The 23904-nt window shown below is 34.0% G+C and overlaps 2 protein-coding genes across 2 annotated transcripts; both read left to right on the top strand.

Moving 5' to 3' along the window:
- Window positions 1-1759: 1759 nt before the first annotated feature.
- LOC111046785 (peptidyl-alpha-hydroxyglycine alpha-amidating lyase 2) lies at window positions 1760-13032 on the top strand. Its single transcript, XM_039422138.1, has 7 exons — window positions 1760-1966; window positions 3320-3465; window positions 4669-4867; window positions 7411-7612; window positions 9155-9340; window positions 10609-10721; window positions 12327-13032. Exons 1-7 carry the CDS (start codon window positions 1775-1777, stop codon window positions 12465-12467), a joined length of 1179 nt encoding a protein of 392 aa, XP_039278072.1. The 5' UTR covers window positions 1760-1774; the 3' UTR covers window positions 12468-13032.
- A 1288-nt stretch (window positions 13033-14320) lies between these two features.
- Window positions 14321-23699, top strand: LOC111046790 (60S ribosomal protein L13). Its single transcript, XM_039422137.1, has 5 exons — window positions 14321-14477; window positions 15978-16230; window positions 18806-19000; window positions 21647-21778; window positions 23543-23699. Exons 2-5 carry the CDS (start codon window positions 15985-15987, stop codon window positions 23657-23659), a joined length of 690 nt encoding a protein of 229 aa, XP_039278071.1. The 5' UTR covers window positions 14321-14477; window positions 15978-15984; the 3' UTR covers window positions 23660-23699.
- Window positions 23700-23904: the final 205 nt, after the last annotated feature.

The raw sequence follows: 23904 nt of genomic DNA, 5'->3' as shown, positions 1-23904 counted from the left end.
GGCGTATCTTTGCGTTATCTTAAATTCCTTTTAACACAATTATTATCCTACACCCCAGCTGAGCTTCTGTAGTAAATTTGAACATTTTCTGTTAATTTGTTCTCGATAAAGCTGAGAAAGCGCAAAAAACCGCTGGAAAAACGCAGATTTTGGGCATATCTTTGGCGTTATTTAAATTTCTTCCAACACAACTTACATCAGTGGCGTAACGTTTCCAAACCGGGCCCCCCCGCAAAAAAAATTCCGGGCTTCTCTTCTAGAATCGTATCACCTGTCTCCAGCCCCCTTCTCCCTTAATCCCAAGCATTAAACTCTAATGTGAACGTACATCTTTCATAGCTTACATAGCTTCGTTGAAAAAATAAAACTTGTGTTGATTGAATTCTACAATTCAAGTCAAGAATTATGTTTTAAGCTACAAATATATAGAATCCAACCTTTAGAGTTAGTAAAGTAGTATCTAGTCTTAAGATTCATGAATTATTAAAATAATAAAGATAATAATTATTTATAAGAAACATTTGATTTGATGTCTCCTACATGCCTCCAAGTTCATAATTAAATTCAAAATAATTTCTTTCCTCCAATGCTTACTTAAAGATAGTAAATAAATATAACGATCTACTTTAGAACCATTCTGACAATCTTTGTTTGAATCAGAGAGAAAACAAGTAAATCTTATCTATAAGTAAGTGGTTTGAATAGTTTCAGTCTCGTCTGGATTGTCTCACCGATGTATAAATTTTAATGATTTGTAAACAAATAACATTCCTAATTTTTCAATGAGCTCGATCACTACCAGCACACAATCATTGAAGCTCTGTCAATGGAACTATAATTATTATTACGAGTAGATTTGAACAATGATTGTTTTTCTTTATTGCCTTATTCATTATTTCTACTTGTATTCTCTTGATATTAATTTATACCAGACTGATAACATTGTTCTATTGCATATTCTTCTTACACAATGAATGAAACCTGTCATTTTCCACAATAAAACTTCTGCTTTTTTAACAAAAGTTACTCCCATGATTTTTTTTTTAAAGTATGCAATTTATAATTATCACTTCGGGCACTTACCCGAGCCCCCTAGACCGGGTAATTTTATTTTTTCAGAAAACCTATATTAGCCTACATATTATCCGGGCCCCCTAGTGAACCGGGCCCCCCCGTGCCATGGGGGCAGCGGGGGTGTACGTTACGCCACTGCACAACATTATTACACCATGATAGCTTAGCTTCTGTACTAAATTTGAAGAATTTATGTTCATTTGTTTTCGATAAAGCTGAGAAAACGCTGGAAAAACGCAGATTTTGGGCGTATCTTTGGAATTTTTTCCAAATCCGTTCTTAGTGCGCCTCTAAAGGGTCAACTAAATATACCTGCCAAATTTGAACGTTTTTGGTCCGGTAGATTTTTAGTTCTGCGAGTCAGTCAGTCAGTGAGTGAGTGCCATTTCGATTTTATATATTTATAGAGAATATAGATATAGATAGGCAGAGAAAACTTCTATACTATAAAGGTGCGTACACATATACGCGCCGCGAACATGAGCAATTCACTTTTAATCAGCTGACTATATCTGTATTTTTACAGAAACGGTAATATATAGATATAAAAAGCGTGGCATCAGCTGATTAAAAGTGAATTAATCATGTTCGCGGAGCGTATATCTGTACGCACCTTTATACTGGACTGATTATCCTGAGATATAGGTTGTTATGAGATGAGTAGCTTATATACGAATAGGGAGTCATATATATAGGAAGCATGCGCCAATTGGCATTGGTTTGCGCCGCAGCAAGCAATGCCAATCGATCAGCTGGAGCTTGGAAAATGGCGGGAGTTGGTCTCTTGTCTCTTATCTTCTTATCATGGTTTTCTGTCAGTCACGCTACCTCACTCAGAGACGTTTTCTACAATGAGATACACAGCATTCTCGATCAACCTCGGCTCACTCAGGTGAATCAAATAAATCTCTATATTCATTCTAAACTTCGAATAATATCACTCTACAATCGTAGCAATACTGAAGCCCTTACCATACTGTGCCCGCGTTATCGAGCGACTACCTAATACAATATTGGTGCAAGGAATATATCTATATACCTCAACAATCCTAACTTTAACCTTAAGGTAACTAACTTTTACCAACAGGAATAATGTAGAATAAATCCTCTTGTAATAACAGTACCGGATAAAAAAATATCAAGCGACTATCTAATAAAATATTGTTGCTAGGATTATGCTTCTCCTATATACCTTTCAACAATGCAGTAAGGTAACTAACAGGAATTATATTCTAAAAATTATATGTAAGCTTATTGATAACTTCCAAAAAACCTACATTGCAGTATTGACAATGTCAAAATAATGGAGATAAGATATCACCAATAAAATAAAATCATCATTTAGGCAACTAACTTATACTAACTGGAAGAATCTTTTAGAAAATGATTATAGTAGGCATATTGACAACTTCCAAAAAACACACATTGCAGTATTGAGAATTGTATGCAATTTAAAATAATGGTGATAAGATATAACATTTCCTGTGGTCTACAATAAATGATAGTAATAAAGATTTTACGGATTTTCTTTTCAATTTCTCATAAATCTGTTACATTGCTTATCTTACAATACTTGGCTATCCAGGTTATCTATCGCAAATTCAAGAAAAGTTATTCCCTTCATCAAGAAAAAATCATGAAAAATTGGGAGTTGCGGAGGTAGAAAAGGATAGCGCTATCTGCGTTGTTGAATGATAGACAAGGATAGCCACGGTATATAGAAGAAGACGGTAGATGTCACGCGCATGTTGTGCTAAATTTCTGGTGTAGCTGACGTCATTTCATATCCAATCATTTGTTTTTAGCAAATAAGTTTTAAGTTTTGCCAAAAGGTGTTGAAAACCTCGGTCACAGAATAGATATACAGTATATGTATACTGTGCCTCGGTTGGTGGCGATGACGCAATCTAGCTAACTGACCACTGCACACACGTCATTCCGTGACCTCTACCGTTTTCATCTAAATACCGTGAGGATAGCAATACCAATGTTAATCAAATACTGTCATTATAACGTAGACCTCACTACAGCAACTTTTCATTTTTACATTTCTTGTAGTTCTACTTATTCTGATTACATTACACATCTCTGACTCGAATCATTTACTATTACTTAAGTAATAGTAGGTATTGCTCGAATCCTAGCATTTGCTTAAACAAAATTTGTCTTAGAATTAGCAATTGCTAGGTTTTATTGAAACGACCCAAGTCTGAAGCAGTTTTCCATGTGATATGTGTGTTGATAGGTACTGGACAACGCGCCCCTACACCCGCAGGAGGTGGTTGGTTGGCCGAAAACTGAACTGAAAGTCGGCCAAATCAGCGGAGTGACCGTCAACAATGTGGGCCAGCCGGTTATCTTCCATAGAGCTGACAGAGTTTGGGATTCCGAGTGAGTTGTTTGTTTACAATAGCTTCCTAGAAACTCTTATCAGAGTATAGGAATATTGTCAAAATTTAAAACACTTATGATAACACAAGAAAAGGAGAAGGAAAATCACACAAAGGAATTCTCTCTACACACAAACTCTTATGTGGTACGGTATAGAATACTCGAACCATCAAAAAGCTCTTGAACTCATCCTTCTCAAAAACATGAACCTTCACAATTTTTCAAATTAGTAGGAAGCTTCCTAATAAATTTAAGGCCCATATATGTTGATTTTTTCAAAAAGAGCTGTTCTGTGATAATTATAGTAAATCAGTCTCCTTTATTTCTTGTATTGTATCTATTAGTATCAGAATTTTTTAGACATAGTCTTTCTTTTAGTCACCTTATAGATATATAAATAGAGGGTTAATATAGATATATAATAGAGGTTATTGTAAATAGAGGCTAGGATAGCACTATGCCTAGTTCTATATAAAGTGATCTCTACAGGGGACTGTGGTATAATACCTTTAATTGCCCTTACAACCTTTTTTTGGAGCTTGAACACTCTCTCTAAATTCTGGCAGGACCCACTCCACACGACATGAAATGGCATGAAAATAGATGAGCTACTTGAATGTTTAAGAATCACTAGCACACCTATATTTTGTTATTTCAGGCACGATTAGTTTTTAGTATCCCATTCTCAAATGTCAATCTTTCTGGCACTTTAGAATGATATGATAATTCTAAACTTGTCATGAAATGAAATGATATAATGGTGCTAGTGTTTCTTTGTATTCTAATGAATATTCTCTAGCCTATTTTATAAAAACATGAGTAGAAGGCTAATATAGTTGATATGTTAAAAAATAAATATAATACGGACAATTGTAATTTGAAAAATACATTTAATAGAATTCACACTATGAACAGAGATTTGGAATTTCCCCATATTGAGATGAAATTTACTTTTAAGGTTTGTCCTACAAAAAAAATATCACTGATGATGATGCATTGAAACTTTAGTTTGGCTCAAATATTTTTTTGGGAACTGACAATATCGTTTTTATTGCACCTTTACATTCAATCGATACTAATGTCCTATATATATCACGGTGTTCAATATTATATCAGATTTAAACTTGAACTTGATTATGACTCAATAAAATTTGTCTTACTTGGCTATTGGACTTAATTGTGTGCGAAAACTTTGTTTTGCAGATCATTCGACTCTGATAATAGATACAAGCATGAAGAGAAAGGGCCGATAGAAGCGGAAACAATTTACGTTCTAGACCCAGAAGATGGCAGCGTTTTACAAAAGTGGGGCGCAAATTTCTTCTACATGCCTCATGGCATCACTATTGATCGCAAAGGCAGTGTTTATCTCACTGATGTTGCTCTACACCAAGTGTTCAAGGTTAGCCATTTTCTCAAGTGACTGTTCAAATGTTCAAAATCCTGTTCAAAATCACTTAATCTAATTAATAAAAACAATATAAAAACTCGTAGTGCCCTTTATTAAAAACTTTAATATATTTTAACTTGAAGATGACCAATGGTCGAAACTAGTCGTTAAAATATTCTAAAGTTTTTAATAAATAATGGTACTACAATTTTTTTATGTTGTTTTTATTAATTTGAATAAAGTAGCCCATAAGTGAAGTGATTTCACTATATCTACTATTATAGCACACTATAGTGAGGAACACGTTATAATGGTACGGTAGTATTTGATAAGCTATTGTGTTGCTATCCTTGTCTATCATTCGAGAAAGCATATACCGTAGCGCTATCTTCTTCTAATGCCGCCACGTTGCCAGATCGTTTTGTAACGTTTACATGACACGTTGCCTCATTTCTATGAACGAGATTCGCCTCATAAAATTCGCCTCACAAAGAGTAGATTATCTGAGGTGGAAAAAACAATAGAATCAATTAATAATGATTTCTTATGCATTTAATATTTACTAAATTAAAAAAAATATGCTACTTTCCAATAAACAATATTGATTCAATATCTCAGTATATACTATATTAAAAAATATACTACTTTCCACCAATCAATTGTTACAGTATTTAATACATTAAAAAAATATTGTGCTACTATTGTATATATGAGCACTTTTTTAATATTTATATTCATATAGCATACTTGGAACTCTAAAGAGTATTTTTCAAGTGTGAATTACACTTGAAAATAACTCAAAAGTTTCCAAACATGTTATGTGGAGATGAATATTAGAATGGCGGATACTCACTTTTCTCTATAGGGCTACTAGTATGAAATAAAGAAGGGTACCGTATATGATAACTTTCATTGTGTGTTGAATAATAAGGTTGAAACATAGATTCTCTGCCTTGCCATTTTCTTCTATAGAGGATAGCTGATACTGGAATATCTTATGTAATATTATCAACTGATCAAATAATCAATTATATTTTATTCATCAAGAAAACACATTTTTCATTGATTGAATAATAAATGTTTAATGATTGAGATTGAATATATTTTTAATTAATTATAATTCTACATTGTTAAAAAACTATCTGGCAACGTTGTGGAGCTAGAAAAAGATAGCACTGTCTGCTTTGTCAAATGATAGGCAAGTATAGCAACACAAACGTTAATTGACCGAGCGAAGAGAGGTCTAAGATTCAAGTCGACGGTTTGGCATTTCTTTTAATGTTTAAATGTTTGAATCACGGTATTTAGATGAAAATAAAAGAAGATGATCTTCTTCTATTTACCGTGGTTTGAATGTTTAAATGTTTATATGTTGCGCATTTACGGCGAAACGCGGTAATAGATTTTCATGAAATTTGACAGGTATGTTCCTTTTTTAATTGCGCGTCGACGTATCAAGGTTTTTTGGAAATTTTGCATTTCAAGGATAATATAAAAGGAAAAATCTCCTTCATACGCCAATATTAGAGTAAAAATCAGACTATGATTCATCATAAATCAGCTGACAAGTGATTACACAGATTTGTGGAGAAGCCAGTCTATTGTTGTATTTCCATAAGGTCTACCTATAGTTTCAATCAGGTACTTGTGGATGAGAATACTGCGTGAGGTCTACTGTTCTCAGAACTACTAGTTAAATACTGCCATTATAACGTGTACCTCACCATATCTTGCTTCCAAACCTGGCTGTTCCTACCCTAGTCGTTTCAACCTCGTCGTAGACGCGAAAGCATCTCAATGAAGTGCATACATTCGTGTTCTATATGTACCTATTTAAACCGCATTTGTAAAGTACCTCGATCCAAATTAAACTCTATGTAAGTTACCTCAGCGCCTGTGAAACAAATTTAGGAAATATTTTTCTTAGACAGAAAAACGCTGTCTGTTGCCTTTTATTGCTGCACTTGAATTTGACCAATCTTGTAGAGGAGCTTTTGTCACTCAGGGTGTTCTGACTATGCTTGTATTTATATTTTCCATCATCTACATACTTCTGTGAATATGATAATATATAATTATCACAGCTATCACAACAAACTCACAGGTACACCAATATAACACGAGGGAAAGGGAATTAGTGTGTTGTCCCACATAGGGTAAGGCTTTTTATAAGTCGAGTTATATGAGGGTCAAGCTATTTGAACACCTGTCATTTACAATCAAGGATAGAAATCGCAGACCTTTGTATTTTGACGATACACACTATTTGATACAATATGGGAGTGATCCGTTATCTGGTGGATAGAGTGCTTGCGATAGAGATCGTGGTTCAAACCCGCTCAGAGCCAAAAGTTTTTGATCAGTTCACTGCCGTGTTATCGGATGGGCTCGTTACTTTGTTGGTCCCGGCTGAAGTATGACAGTCGTGAGGCTCATTGACGGCTCAAATCTTACATTCAGGGGAGGTGGAACTTCCGTCAGTAACTCCCCACCAATTAAAGTCATACAATATCAGCGTGTACAACAATGTGTGAATTGATTTGATTTGGTTTCAGTTTGCTCCGCAAGCCTCCAGACCCAGCCTGACCCTGGGCAAGCGTATGGAGCCTGGCTCCGGTCACCTGAACTTCTGCAAGCCGACCTCGGTGGCAGTCGCCAATAATGGACAAATGTTTGTGGCCGACGGATACTGCAATTCCAGAATCATGAAGTTCGACAGTGACGGACGACTTGTGCGCATATTCCCGCAGCGTCAAGGTGGGCCTACCACAACACTTCATTCCAACATTCATTTTCAATATTAGTGCGCATATTCCCGCAGCGTCTAGGTGGGCCTACCACAACTTCATTCCACCATTCATTTTCAATTAGTGAACATATTACCGCAGCGTCTTCGTCAAAATATAAAATGAACCATCCAAGGACAGCGCCCTCAAATCCATAGAGCTGCAGTTTTTTTATCATTATTTCTACATTTACAAGGTCAAAAGCTTTCGAGAGATCAGCAATCAAACCATATACTCTAAGTTTCTTATCTACAGAGGACAGTACCTCATCAACAAAAGAGAAGAGAGCATCATTTTTATAGAGAAACCTAGACAAAATCCAAACTGATTTGAAGACAGTATACCTATTTGATCTATTTGATAGATCAATCTTAGACAGACCTATCTTTCTCCACTGCCATTATAACGTGGACTTCACTATACATATTTCGTATAAGTCATCCAACAATACACCGTCATTGAGAATGTTCAAAGTTTAATTGATAATAGACCTATATATAAAGTATAAAGAGGGGACCGAAATACATTGCTTTAGTATAAATTATGGAGGTTTTTTTCAAGGGACCGAACTTTCAGTACGAATTATAGATGATTACGAATAACTTAATAGAGAACCAAATAATCTAGGTTCTACTGTGGTTGTATTGTGATCAAAATCAAAATAATTTATTCTTGAAAAAAAGGTTCATAATACAGTACTGTACATACCAAATTGGTTTAATATAATTATTTGCAGATCATATTTTTTTGTTTTCAATAGCTACCTAGATACCGTACTCTTATCAGAGTATAGGAATTGTCAAAATTTTTAACGCATCCGTTAACACAAAAAAGGAGAAGAAAACACAATAAAGGAATTCACTCTACACACAAACTCTGCCGTGGTATAGAACACTCCAACCATCAATAAGCTATTCAACTCCTTCTCAAAAACATGGGCATCATCACTATTTTTCAACTTATTAGGGAGCTTTCTAATAAATTTAAGACCCATATAGATCGGCTTTTTTAAAAAAGAGCTGTTCTGTGATACAGCGCAGAATAGTCCCCTCCATTTCTTGTATTGTATCTATGTGTATCAGCATTTCATATCATTCTTTCTTTCAACATGCATAATAACCTTATAGAAATAGAAGGTACAGTTAGTATGCCTAGTTCTATGAAGTGATCTCTACATGACTCTATAGGTATAATACCTTTAATTGGAGCTTGAACACTCTCTTCAAATTCTGGCAGGACCCACCCCACACGATAATGGCATAGCGGATGCGTGGCAGATGTAGTGAGTGGTAGACTGCCATTGTCAGTTTGCTATCGTTTTATCTTCTTATTTGTATGTAGGACTGCAAAAATGCCTGATGCAATCCTCCCACAGAGCTGATCAGTAATTAGTGATAATATAATTTAGTAACAATGAGAAGAAAAAATGCCGAATATAAATAATTCAGTATTAATGAGAAGAATACATCCCTGCAGAGGTTTAAAAAGCTGATGTTTATTGATATGTTGGCAGAGTTCTTGTCACTGCAAGTACCACACAGCGTGACCCTGTTGGAGCAGCGTGACCTGCTGTGTATTGCCGACAGAGATGACATGCGCGTGGCTTGCATTGGGGCCAACCTCTACCACACGGCGCGAACAGCTGCGTTCACCATACAGCAACCGGACATGGGCCGGGTCTTCGCCATTGCCTCACGAGGTATGTCAAAACTAAATCATAGTCAAAGCCAAAAGTGTGTTTATTTCCAATATTTTCAACATTTTAAGGACCGGTTTCCGAGCTCCTGGATCTAGCTGAGTTCTAGACTTTGAACAGCTGAGTCAGAAAATTGGCTTTCCAAAATCGGGCGTAGTCGCAGTCCACATTTGAATTCAATTTTGAAAAACTAGGAAATTGAAAACAAATTAAAAAAGAAAATAGTATAGAGTTTCAGTTATTTTGAATTATTTAGGAATGTTTCATTCCGTCAAGGAAAAACGTTTCCAATTATAGAAATGAGAAAATAAATATTATTAAAAAAAAAAAAAATGCGACTACACCCCGTTTCAGAAAGCAAATTTTCTGACTCCAGCTATTTAAAGTCAAGAACTTATTTGATTCCCGTGCTCGGAAACCGGTTCTTTATGTTACAGTGCTTGATAATTGAAAAATACAATTAATGAGATATTAATACTATATTATACCCAATGATTTACAGTGTAACGATTGAAAAATAAATTACAATTTTGTGGAAATGTGCCTACATATAGGTATAGAACCTTTGCGTAAACTCGATTTGCTGTACAACATTGAGCAAAATACCTAACATCCTTATATTTTTGTAAGACAAAAGATAGCACAGCGAGCTATTGTGATCGATATGCTAGATCTAGGCTACTTATCGTCAATTTTTTGAGAGTCCAATAAGTCTAATACTGTTACACAAACTTTCCTGTTGATATTTTGGACCTATCCAATAGTTTGTGGTTGATTTCGATACAGACTTTGCTCTCGACTTTGAACTAGCGGGTTTTCTCACTTCCTGTAATAAATTATATTCCACTAATTTATTAATTTAGGGAAGCTACAAATTTATAATCGTTCCAGACTTCCCAATTTATTATTATTCTATTATAATTCACACTTTTCAATGAAAACATTAACTTTGTTGTAGTCTAGACACTATATACCTGAATATTAAAAGAAACACTTACTTTCAGAGCTTATTGGATGAGGAGCTTCATCAAAGCTTTTCTTCAGGAGTGAAATGCATTCCTTATTTTTCTCATCAAAAAGCGAACGTTTTTAAATATTTACGTAGAAACACAGTGTCCAGGCTACAACAAAGTTATTTTCCAATATTTGGCCGACTCTTCATATTATAAAGCCCTCATTTGTTGATAATTTATCAATCATATCCAAATTTCTTACAACATAATGTTAATTCAACCGTTTCGTTGTACGTATATTTTATGTTTTAATTGTAGGTGACTTTGTTTATGCTGTGAATGGTCCGACATCCCAACTTCTCCCAGTGAAAGGATTCACTTTAGATCCAATGGCTGAAAATGTTATCGATCATTGGGGACCCAAGACCAATGTGAGTATATATTCTCGTCCTTTCAAAATTAAAACATTGCGCTCTTTATAATTATTGATTTTCATTCTTGTAATATTCTAGAGAATAATCAATATGCTAGACTGGCAAATTATTGATTCAATTTAATTTATTTGTAAATAACTGAACTTAGTTTATATTTGAATAGAATAATGATAGCAAATATAGTTAATGTGATGCTGAAAGAGTGTAGCTATACGTTTTCATATCATTAAAAAGAACTCAAAAAATGATTCATATTATTCAGTACAATATTTTTGCAATCCGAAATGCAGAAACAATATTGTACTCGTAAATATACAATACAATATTATACCTTGTTGGTTATCCATCTTGTTCTTACAAAAATTATTACTATTGTATAAAAAAAATTTTATATACTTTTCAAGTGAAAAACACTCACATTCTTTGGTGCGGCGTACAATACTTTATATACAATAAATATTATAATATTATACAGAGTTGTGCAGGGAGGTATGGATTATTTGAAATAACAGTTACACACTCATTTTTAAACGAAACTCAACATTTATTTTTTGAGTGTGTACGTTGCCATTATTAAAATTAAAGAGGTAAAAATTAAAACATTATACGGAATCTAACATCTGTTAAAGGCTGTCCGTTTTTGTCCATACACACCTGTAGACGTGAGAAGTTGTCTATACTTCTCTGCATGCACGTGGTACCGCTCGAATTTCTTGTGTTATTGTTTCACTCAGGGCTTCAAGGGTTCGTGGTTTGTTTATGTTTACACGTGCTTTTAGATATATTGCCCCATCAAACTAATTATTGGCGCTTACTTTTTACGAGAAAACGGTCGAACCGTCACTGTCAATAAGGATCGTTTCCGAACGATGCTGCGTGAATTTTTTCTGCCACAATTGATAAGACGACGTATCAACACTAATACGGTATGGTTTCAACAAGATGGGGCAACATGCCATACATCGAGAGCAGCTATGGAATTTCTAAGGCAGACCTTCCCTGGATGCCTCATTTTGTTGCATGGAGATGTTGCTGAGTGGCCTCCTCGGTCACCGGACCTGTCACCTTGTGACTATTTTTGTGGGGCTACCTAAAAGCACGTGTATATTTGAACAAACCACGAACACTTGAAGCACTGATGAGTGAAACAATAACACAAGAAATTCGATGTGCAATGCTTCAGAGGAGTATGGACAACTTCTCACAACGTCTACAGGAGTGTATGGACAAAAACGGACAGCATTTAACACATGTTATTTTTCGTGCATAACCAATGTTTTAATTTTTACCTCTTTAATTTTTATAATGGCAACATCCAAGGTAAATTATGGCAACATTAAAAAATAAATTTTGAGTTTTGTTTAAAAATGAGTGTGTAAATGTAATTTCAAATCATTCATACCTCTCTGCCCAACCCTACCCTATACAATATTGCATAATAGTATTGCATTATTATTCAGAGCTATTATTAAAGACCAAAAATATATTATACTGTACCGTACTCATATTTGTGAGTGTTGCGTTTAATGAAGTATCCTGTTGAATAATAATTCTAATATGTTAAATTTTTTTTTTTAAATCAATATCAATATTTTTTTCCAGACATTCACCAGTCCTCACAGTATAGCAATATCTCCAGACGGTAAATATCTGTATGTGTCAGAAATTGGTCCCAATAGAATCTGGAAATTCCTGCTGAAAAGTACAGACACACCAGAAGATGCCGAAGAAGAAGTGAAATGAAGAGATTAATCGTATAATAAAGGATGAGAAGCAGTTAAAATTATAAAAGTATTCATTTCTAGTCAGACGTCGGTACCGTATCATACATATCTTATAACATTGAAAGTTCTACCATTCTCATAAAATAATCCATTTTCACATTCCACGTTATTCGGAAAATTTCATCAATAATATGATTTTCAAATGAAATTGATTGTTCATTGTAATTGCAATCATTATATTGAACCATATATCTTACTAGAGAGTCACTTATCGGTAATATAATAAAAAAGTATATGCATGTTTTAGATTAGATAGAACTCTTCCATTATTGTTACTGTTATTGTTTTCAAAATTTAAGCCAAATTACAATAATATTAATCACTGTAATAAAAATGTAAAGATATTTTCAATGTGAAACTGTTGTTATTTTATTGCTTCCTTTTAAGAGAAAACTGGAAAATATGGTTGGCTGTGTATTTTCTATAATGATAGTACCCTTTTTTAGCTTTTTGCGAAAATAATTGTTAAAAATTGACTCTGGTAAGTTCTTACTCTAAAATTCGAAATAAACAATTCAGAAAACTATAAATTTATTAATAATATTCTTTTAATCGTATTGGCGATTAACGCTGACAGGTTCTCCACCTTGGCATTTAGCTAAATATATGAATACCGTATAGGCCTTTTCCTCATTAAATGATGTAAAAAGCTTAACTTTTGGAACCTTCTACTAACAAGAGGTTGAAGTCTGATAATAAAATAATTCTTTTCATTAATTTGGGATTAGAAATATCTGTGTTTAAATGTGCTAGAGAAAAACAACCTCTTTTTAGATTCCTTGAATCAATATATTCAGGAATTAAATAGTAGAGGCTAAGCCTGTTTTTTCATATAAAAATACATATAATAAGATATCGTCCCCGTTCTGGCAAAACTCACTAACTACAAAAATGCTCATTTTCAGTAATGTATTTCAATAGCCTTAAAAAATGTAGTTCTTTGAGTAGGCAGAACTCACCAAGTCATATCTTTTATTACTATTTCTATTTTTCCACTTTATTAGATCTCACTAAGTTGCTAGACACATTTTTCTTGTCTGGCAAAACTCACCAAAGTCCTTTAGTTTTCAAGGAATCGCCTAGCAATTTTCACTAACCATTTTTAATGAGTTTTCATTCTCATGAATACAGAGCTTCATCAAGCATAATAATTCACTAAACATATTTCGTGAGTTTTGCTTCCCAACAAACTAATTATTAATGGATAGTGATAACATTATTAATTTATTACCTTAATTTTAGGAAATGGTGAGCAATATTTGCTGTTTGGTAGTCAGGCAAAACTCACCAAGTGTTATGTGCTTATAACTCAAAACTGTAGTTTTTGACTTGGTGAGTTTTGCCAGTACGGGTACGATATGATATTTGTACAACATTGACAAATAAATGGATGAAACAAAATAAAAGACAAACAATAATATGCAAAATATAATAAATACCGGCACATAAAAAATATATGCCAATATTCGAAGAAGTAAATATGAAGAAGTAAATCAAGTCAAGTTTAATTATTGTAAAATCATTCCTATAGAATGCAGTATAAAAATAAAGTTTCTCACTTATAGTAGCATCCAAAATAATTCTTCAATTAAAATCTTCCTTTTGCATATCAGAGTCATGCGACTTTTGACGCAGTTTAAAATCCAGTTGTTTTTTGAATTTTCCGCCTTTTAAGCCATGCCTTTCTGGCAGTTCAGCAATTTATTACTTATCCATCACAATAAAACCGTAAAACTTTAGAATTTATTGTTGTTATTATATACTTAAATGTCATTGATTCAGTTTTTATTAAATTTTATCAAAATAAATTCAATAAAATGATTACTACATAATTTTCTGAATGAAAGACTGATAGTTGAGTTGGTAGGTCTGCTTGGTCTTCGTTCCGGTGCCATTTGTTGGACCGATTTCAACGTGGAGTTTGTTAATTTTTATCTGAATTTATAATTGGAATCTGTGCATCTAAAAGGTAAATTTGCATAAAAAATAATATTTATAATAATTTTTAATACTGCAAAATATTGTTTTGCGTGTCAATTGATATTTAAGTGATAATTTGACGACTGTTTGATAACCTATTACCAACAAAGCTTGGCTGGAATTAACATTTCTTATTTCTATGTCACAAAATCAATGTATTTATAGATAATTAATATTCAATCATCTAATTTTGTTATTTAAATCATCTTGCTGAATTTAATAAGCTTTGTTTTAGAATAGAAAATTGTGTTATTTCAATTTGAAAAGTTTCGTTTGTTGGTTAGGTTTGATTTCAGCATAACCTAACTACCATGCTTAATTCCTATAATAATGTTTCATAATTTTTATTATCTTATTTTCAAATTATCAATCTTTCATAACTAGCTGAATTAAAATCTTGAATTACAAGCTATTTTCTGGTCATGATTTTTGACTGACAGTATTTGTTTTAGCCTAGTACCTATCAAGTAGGCTATAATGTAAAACGATATCTTAGATTTTCTTAAAACACTGGGCTACAAGTAAAAGCTACATAAAAATACAATTGTGATTGGTGCCCTCATAATGTAAATAGATAATTGAATTATTATAATAGCGTTGAATTGGAAAATGTACATTAACATGTACTGGATTTTTGTATCAGTGAACGTTATTGCTAATCATGCAAACTATTAAAAATGAGAAAGGGTTTAGAGAGCTTACTTCCGGTGTCCTCATCACGATCCTAGGAAAGGAGAGGGCTGAAGTGTACGTCCAGTGCCAAAATACCTGTCATCAAATTTTTGGTTGGGATCGATTCATATGTTATTTTGAGCACAAAATCACAAAAATTAAATGACTGTCACTATTGTTTTTAAAATAAACTAAGTTCAAAGTAGCACAATTTTACATGCATTTAACCTATAGGTAGGAGCCATACGTAGTTAATGTTAGGAAAGCTTAGGTCAGAAAAGTTTTGGTTTGGAAAGCTTATGTTAGGAAAAACTTTGATTATAAGTATTATAATTTTATGATTTTGGTAATCAAAATGGCTGCTACAGGCTAAATGCATGTAAAATTGTGCTACTTTGACCTTAGTTTAATTTAAAAACAATAGTGACCGCCGTTTAATTTTTGTGATTTTGTGCTCAAAGTAACATACTAAAACGATCCCAACCAAAAATTTGATGAGAGGTATTTTGGCACTGGACTTACACTTAGCCTACATCGAGGAAAGTTGTCAGTTTGCTCCAAACTTAAACTGATTTTTATTATAAAACTGGATTTATATCAGGTTGTATCTCTACCTTTATGATGTCGATATGATATGTTTTTAAAAGACAGTGGCAGGCAGAGAATTGGCAACGCTTTTTACGTAGCCTTTTTTCTCCCCTGCCATTTTAACTTGGACTCCACTGTAGTTTCTTTTCAGTTATTATTGTGGAAAACTTATATAGCCTAGAGTTTTGTTTAGCTCTTTATAGGTCACTGAAAAAAAAATATGTTGCAGCTGAAAAATGGCGCCGAAGGGCAATAATATGATACCAAATGCCCATTTCCACAAGGATTGGCAGCGGTATGTAAAAACGTGGTTCAACCAGCCGGCGAGAAAGTTCAGGAGGAGACAAAACCGCATCAAGAAAGCAAAGGCGATCGCTCCTCGCCCGGTCAAAGGTCCACTGAGGCCGATTGTGCGCTGTCCCAGCATCAGGTACCACACCAAGGTCCGCATGGGAAGAGGATTCACCTTGGACGAAGTCAAGGTAAACTAATTTAGATTGTAATTGAAAAAAAAACCAATGTTAGCTGCCCTATAGCGCTCTCTTCCGTCAATTAAAAAAAAAATATTTAGTGTCCCATTAAAGGTGTAACAGCCGACCTTGGCCTTAGATTCTACATGAAATTTGCTACAAAAAATTTTGTTCAGTAAAATTTTCTTATATCGACCTTACTTTTCAAGAAATATCTATATTTATTCAATAGTTTCTTTCAATCTGTCTTATCTTATAAATATTTTAAAATTGTAGTCTCTAAGACGTAATTGAAAAATTTATTTTTGAATAATTTATTGTCAAAAACTAAAAAAACAATGCATCAAAATCTAATACTGATGATATGGTTGGAAAGAGGAATAAAAAAATGAATAATATCAATATTATTTGTTCCTTTGACGTTTTATGAGAGCTCAAAGTTGGAAAAAACTCTTACTTTCATAGTTCAAAGCCAAATTTCAAACACTTCGAACGCTCATAAAAAGTTTGAAAACAAGGGAACAACTTAGTTTAAAATTTCTTACTCTATACAGTCATATCCTTAGAATTAAGAATTAGATTTTGACTGATTTTTAGTTATTTGCGTTTTTCAAAAATATTGAAGAATCTATTTATCTCAAAAACCGAGGTCCATATAAGAAAATTTGACTAAACATTTTTTGTTGCAATTTTTTTGTAGAGTTTATGGCCTTCGGCTGTTACCCGTTTCGAGATACACTCTGTATTTTATCAGAAATGTTCTGAGTAAGTGCATTGTCACTAGCGGATCCAGTGTTTGAGAATTAGTAGCATATATGTAATAGCACAATGTATTCCATATATGTTTGTCAACTGGAGATTGGTGCCAAATTTTGCATTGTTTCATTCAAGTAAAATAAACTATTCAAGATAGACGGGAGTTCAGGAGAAGAGTGTTTTTACACTGAATAAAGAGTTGGGTAATGTAGAGCTGGCACGTTGTATGAGGCATGTTCACATAGAGCTCAATAAGAACTGGAGGTAACAGTGATTGAGTCAGCTGTGCTTCTTTCTTGCTACTTTTAATTGCAGTAAAAAAGGGTAAAAAAATTAATTTTCAATTAGAAATTGAAGTAAATTGAAAATATTATCCAGTATGTTCCATAAGTGCATAAGTAGTTTAAATTTATGAAAAACTATATAGGGAGTGATGAGGAAATGTCTGCACAAAAAATACTGAGTCGAAATGTTCATTAGTAGGGCACTCGCACGACGCTTTGACGCTCCGCTTGTAAACGCTCAAAAAAAACAAACCAGGTTTGTTCGAAAGTTCTTCTTCAAGGATCGGCAACGTTGTTCTCCTATCTTTCTCCACTGCCATTATAACGTGGACCTCACTGAAGAATGAATTGAATTGAATTTGTTTCCAACAAAATACAGCATACTATGTAGGCTACATATAAACAGTATACATAGTAGAAAAAGTATAAGTTTACAATTATTGAAATTGAAACTACGCTCACATGAACCTTAAGGTTTGGTGTGAGTCGTGAGAATATATAGTGAGGTCCACGTTATAATGACGTATGTATTTTATCAACTTTGGTTTTGCTTTCCTTGTCTATCTTCCGACAAAGCCGGTGGTACTATCCCTTTCTAGGTCCCCAACGATATCAATTATGTTTTTGACGGTATAGAAATATAATTAATCAATGTAGAGAATCGGTATCGCTATTCTTCTATCTTCATCCACTGCCATTATAACCTGGACCTCACTAAAGGCACAATACATGCAGCACGAACGTGCCTGTTCTACGTTCGCTCACATTCCCTGTCTAATTGTGAACTTGCCACTACTTTGGCTTGTGATTACCGGCGGCATGTAAAAACCTCACTGTTTGTTTTTATGTGCCGGCATGTATTAGGCCTAATGAATTGCGACCAGCTGACCAATAAAAAGCATTGGAAAATTAATGCAAACCTGAAAAGTATTTAGTGCCGGTTGCACAAAAGCCAGTTGAAATTTAATCCTGATTAATTCCACGATGTCTTTTTAATAAAGCCTTCTCTGGTTGGTTTCGTGATATTAATCACAGTTAAAATTTAAATGACTTTTGTGCAACCGGGCCTTAGGATAATGGATTGAATAAAAACTATAGTGAGGTCCACGTTATAATGATTAGCAGCGGAGAAAGTTAGGAGAACAACGTTGCCGAACCTCTTTCTTGTCAAAGCCTTCTATAGACGATAGGTGATACAGGTTTATTGATGTAATATCAACTGTCCATTCTCGTTTAAAATAATCAGTTATATTGTATTTAGCAAGAAATTATATTTATCAATAAATTCGTAATGCATTTTCATAATTAAGATGATATATTTTGTTACTTTATGATTAATTCTTCATTGCTAAAAGACGATCTGGCAACAGAGCAAAGCGAGAAAGAGATAGCGCTATGCGCTTTGTTGAATGATAGACAAGGATAGCAATACTATTGCTAATCAAACACTGCCATTTTAACGTGGACTTCACTATAGACTCTTGTGTCTACTTTCATTACTGTGTTCTAAATTCAGTTGTAAAGTATGCATGTGTGTATATGTATAGGGAGCCGGACTGAGCAGAGGATTCGCTCGTTCAATTGGCATCGCCGTGGATGTGAGGAGACGAAACAAGTCGGTGGAGTCCCTACAGCAGAACGTGCAGAGGCTCAAGGAGTACCAGTCCAAGCTTATCCTCTTCCCCACACACCCCAACAAGAAGCTGAAGAAGGACAAGGCCCCCAAGAAGGGCGAAGCAACCGTAAGTGCAGCAGCAATCTTTCAAATTCTTGAAAATTTACAATCAATTTTAAAAAGTAGATTCTCCTCAGAAATAAGCTGTTTTACGAGGAGAATTGAGTATGTAAATTCTTTTTTTACGCGCAGTTGTAGAAAAAAGTTTTTTCATAACCTCATTTGGACTATTTTTATCAAAATTAGGGAGAGAAACAGTTGTAGGTTTATCTTGTTGATTCTCTCCCAATCATTAATTTATTATTGTAGAATGTAATGTAATAACTTAGTGTGATCACAGTGGATGCGTACATGTGCAAGTGCACGCTTGGTTTTGCATGACCAAACGTGCAGATGTGAAATAAAATCTGGAAAGAGCAATAGTAACACTCACCAGGTTGCGTTCAGTGTGAGCAGCTACATGCTGATCACAACGTGTTTCAATGGAACTTTCCAGATTTTGTTTTTTTTTGGCTCGTGCATAAAGCCTGGTTTTCATTAGAATAGTTAGTGGTAGAGTTCCCTGGGAAAGTACTAACTATCTTGTAAACTCTCCCAATGAAAACGTTCATGGTAGAATACTAGTTTCTGGTAGAGCAGAGTGGGATAGCACCGTGGGATAGTCCTCTACCACTTCCTCCACCACCGCTTCTCACTCTACTTTACCACCACTATGCTAACGAAAACAGTCTCAAGCTAGTAGAGTCGTGCCGTAGGCTATCAAGTTTAAGAAGTATTGTTATTTATTAAAAAGTATTAATTTATTAAAAAGTGTTGAGTGTTGATTTATTTAAAAGTATTGACATTTTAAGGTTAGTTCTGTTCACTAGACAACACTCTTTACCTACTATTCTCAATTGTAGTGGAAACAATTACTCGACCAAGTAAGGAGAGTAGAGTTAGCTCGGTAAAGTTAGTATGCCAGTTACTCGTCCACTAACTTACTAGTGAAAACCAGGCTTGATTCGTTGTGCACTTGTACATATTCACATTCAATGTGTTCACAATCTTTGGCTCACCAATCTTTCAAAACTTTGGATCTACTTACTCTACCGCGACTCAAATCGTACGACTCCATTATAAAAATAAATTTATAAATGCGACTTGAGTATCCTATGCGCTCAAAAAGTGAGCTTAGGATTTGCAGTGGAATAGCGTAAATATGAACAAGAACACGTTGAAAAAAGTTGTAAAATTTTTCATCCTATGTTATTATTAAAACAGTTGAAAAGTCTGAAAGACTGGTACTTGCGATAGTGTGAGTAGTGCCTTACAAATTTACAGTTTGAAATAATTGATCAACAATCAAAATTCATTTTTCAAAACTTGTTTGTTTTATCTTCCGCTTTCCTTTTTCTGTTGACAGATTGTTTCTTGTCAGTGGTATTCAGCTGTCGAGATGGTGTCTGTCAGAAAGTAACTTCTGTTTTACATTTGGATTGATATACATTATCAGGACTTTGTGAAACAGAAAACAGTGATTCAGAATATTGAATGATATAAGCCATAAATGTTTTAATGACAACATTTCACATATTTTTATAGTTTCTGTTGACAGATTGTTTCTTTTCAGTGGTATTTAGCTGTCGAGATGGTGTCTGTCAGAAAGTAACTTCTGTTTTACATTTGGGTTGATATAAATTATCAGGACTTTGTGAGACAGGAAACATTAATTAAGTATGTTGATAAAATTTAATGGAGAAAATTTATGTTGACAAATCAAGAAATGAAGACAAATCTAAGGCCAATAATAATTGATATCCACTTTCTTGACAGTCTGGTGATTTCTGTTCGAATCTAATGTTAATTTTCCATGTTAGAAATGACAAAGTCATTGTTAGTATCTTTTACATTCTCTGTACTCTGTAATGAGATTTTTATCAAACATGGCTATAATTAGACTGGAGGATGCAGTTTTCAGTCAAATACAACATTGAATGAGAATCATCTTTCAAAGTCATCAAATCAAATTTTTATTTCACTATAATAATAATAATAAAAAGGGGAGTCAGATGGTAGCAAGCATTTAAAAGGCACACCAGTGTTTAAATAATGTCAAGTCGGGCCTAGGCCACAATTCAAGTTCTGTCGTAAATTTGTCAAACTCTTTAAATAAGGATAATAATAAAAATAAGGCAAATTCCTTGATACAAAGTGAAGCAAATTAATAATCAGGTAATTTTACCAATCAAAATGACACAGGCGTTGCCTGCAAAACCGAAGTTTGAGTGAATAATTATAAATCTTTTGAATATGCTGTAATCTATAATCTACTCAGGATTAGCTTAGCTATTGTTATTCGTACACATAATTCTTGGTGGGCTACAATAAGAGCCTTATTACTCAATAATAATTGTTATATCTCTCAGTTTGTTTATTTGTTTCTTATTTATTTTCGAAAATTAATTGCAATAATGCTTTCTTTCATCGACAGATTGTTACTTGGTAGTATGTTTTGAGCTGCCGAGTTGGTGTCTGTCGAAAATTAACTTCTGTTCCAATGTTTTTGTGATTGAAAGCTATGTTTCTTTCTTTTTGAAGCAGAAAACACTGGACCACATAATTTACTGTCAAGAAAACTTATCATTCTCTTGGTTGTTATATGTGTGTGACTTGCGTCCTATTGATTTTTTTTCTGGTCGTTGTATTAATTTGTAATTATTTTCTACCCTAGGAGGAACAGAGAAAGATGGCTGTTCAACTGAAGACTCCACTCATGCCAATCAAGAAGCCAGTGATCAGATCGAAGGCCAGGGCTATCACTGAAGCAGAGAAGAAGTTCTCGGCCTACACAGCTTTGCGAAAGGTAACACAGAAATTCATTTTATCAGCAAACATCTACAATCATATACGAGGGTCATTGTTTCTCAACTTTCGATCTCATATATGATAGAGATAAGTGGTAAGGGGGCGACTTTTACAGAGCTGAACAGCCGATCATCCCCACCAAACGCTAATCTGCTTCGTACATCAATGCAAGTCATACTTAGTATGACAAGAAACTATCTTGTATGTGAAAATGAGCAATATAAAAAAAAAATAATATTCATGATTACAATACACGAACATAGACCCGATTATCACCTAGAAAGCAATAACAGCAGATTATTTGAGAAAAAGCCTGGCTATATTTGTAGGGTATTAGGGTAGGGGATATAGTAAGTAAGCATGGTTAGCATTGTACGAAGCAGACAAACAGGAAGCATTTAATTCGGTTTCTTTCCCATCTTACGAGGTTTTAAATCCCAATTTTGTTCTGTGCGACCAGCTTCGAATGAGGACACTATTAAATATATAAGATGTCTCACACAGCTACGAATGGCTTCGAAATTTGGTTTTTACCTTTATCTAGAGTCTATTTATATTGTTTTACTAGTAAAGTTATTCATGTCTCTGTAAAGGTGCGTACAGATATACGCGCCGCGAACATGAGCAATTCACTTTTAATCAGCTGATTATATCTGTATTTTTACAGAAACGGTAATATACAGGTATAAAAAGCTTGGCAGCAGCTGATTAAAAGTGAATTGCTCATGTTTGCGGCGCGTAAATCTGTACGCAGCTTAACATGTAAAATTACTCCCCCATATACAATCAATGATTTTTAATAGCTTTAAATCTGTGTTCCTATTATTTTTAAGGATTTTATATCAAACTATTTCATTTCAATGTCAGTGTTATCTCCAAAAGTCGAAGAGTAATTGAAATCAAATCAATTGTGTTGTAATTGTGGTTTATGTATTGTTCGTGTGCAACTCTTTGTATGGGGCATGGCACTTATGACAAAATGAAGCTTGTTTATTTATATTTATAAAATAACCTACCAAATACCTTGAAAAATCAGGAAAGTTTGAAATATTCAAGAATCAAGTTTCTAATTATTGATGAAACATTTTATAGTATCCAAGAGTTCCTTTCCATCTGAATATCTAAATTTATTTCAAAATCTCGACATTCTGTGTGTATGAATAGGCATACACAATAGGTATACTCATGGTATACTATGCTAGTATACCATATATACTGTATACTATGGTATAGTATACTAGGTATACTTATGTCACATAGGTACATACTGCGAGTTATACTCGAACCATATGTGTATAATATATGTTAAGGTCCAAAGAATAAGGTGGTTGGGGCATGTGATGAGGATGAGTGAAGCTAGAATGCCCAAAATAGTATTTAATAGCAAGTTGCACAGTAGATGAAAAAAAGGTAGGCCAAGTAACAGGTGGTTGGACCAAGTGATGGATGACCTGAGAAATATGGGGGTGAGAGGATGGAAAGAAAGTGCCATGAACAGAGAAGAATGGAGGCGTGTTGTGAAGGAGACTAGGGCTTACCTAGGGCTGTAGCGTTGGATAAAGAAAAAAAATTGTTATATTGGCTTGTCTTATATTGATAATAGGTCAGATTATGTATGACCTACCCCGAAGTTCTCACACCACATGATGAAATTTGAGTTTTCTTCTTTAAAGACATATTTTTTAATGAAACCCGTATTTTGATTATCGATTGTAATAATATTGTTTGTATTTTGATTAATGATGATGATTTGTGTTTATAGGCCCGTGCCGACCAGAGATTGGTTGGAGTGAGAGCGAAGAAGGCGAAGGAAGCCGCTGAGAACCCAGAAGACGTCACTAAGGTCAAAGCAGCCAAGGCTGCCAAGGCTAAGAAGTAGATTGTATAGGTTCGATTTTTAATAAATTCTGATAAGTTAATACTGCCTATCACTACTTATTTCATACATTTCCTCTTATACAGATATACTCAACCTTATCAGATTTTAATAAGTATTATCTTATACAGAGATACTAAACTAATCAGTTTTATAAATCATTGAATTCAGGCCCGGCTTCTGTAGTGTGGTCCACGTTATAATAGCAGTGGAGAAAATCGTTGCCGAACCTCTGTCTTGTCAATGCC

The sequence above is a fragment of the Nilaparvata lugens genome, chromosome 2 (genome assembly GCF_014356525.2).
Source record: "Nilaparvata lugens isolate BPH chromosome 2, ASM1435652v1, whole genome shotgun sequence".
Taxonomy (NCBI): Eukaryota; Metazoa; Arthropoda; class Insecta; order Hemiptera; family Delphacidae; genus Nilaparvata; species Nilaparvata lugens.
The sequence above is the reverse complement of the archived record's forward strand: the minus strand, read 5'-3'. Positions and strand labels throughout refer to the sequence as shown.

What these genes read in the sequence shown, in the direction of transcription:
- LOC111046785 (XM_039422138.1), top strand. Translation starts at nt 1,775, where the DNA reads ATGCGCCAATTGGCATTGGTTTGCGCCGCAGCAAGCAATGCCAATCGA. An exon ending in GACAGAGTTTGGGATTCCGA is followed by an intron (nt 3,466 to 4,668) that starts GTGAGTTGTTTG and finishes TTTGTTTTGCAG; the next exon opens with ATCATTCGACTCTGATAATA. An exon ending in CATATTCCCGCAGCGTCAAG is followed by an intron (nt 7,613 to 9,154) that starts GTGGGCCTACCA and finishes ATATGTTGGCAG; the next exon opens with AGTTCTTGTCACTGCAAGTA.
- LOC111046790 (XM_039422137.1), top strand. Translation starts at nt 15,985, where the DNA reads ATGGCGCCGAAGGGCAATAATATGATACCAAATGCCCATTTCCACAAG. An exon ending in TCACCTTGGACGAAGTCAAG is followed by an intron (nt 16,231 to 18,805) that starts GTAAACTAATTT and finishes GTATATGTATAG; the next exon opens with GGAGCCGGACTGAGCAGAGG. An exon ending in CCAAGAAGGGCGAAGCAACC is followed by an intron (nt 19,001 to 21,646) that starts GTAAGTGCAGCA and finishes TTTCTACCCTAG; the next exon opens with GAGGAACAGAGAAAGATGGC.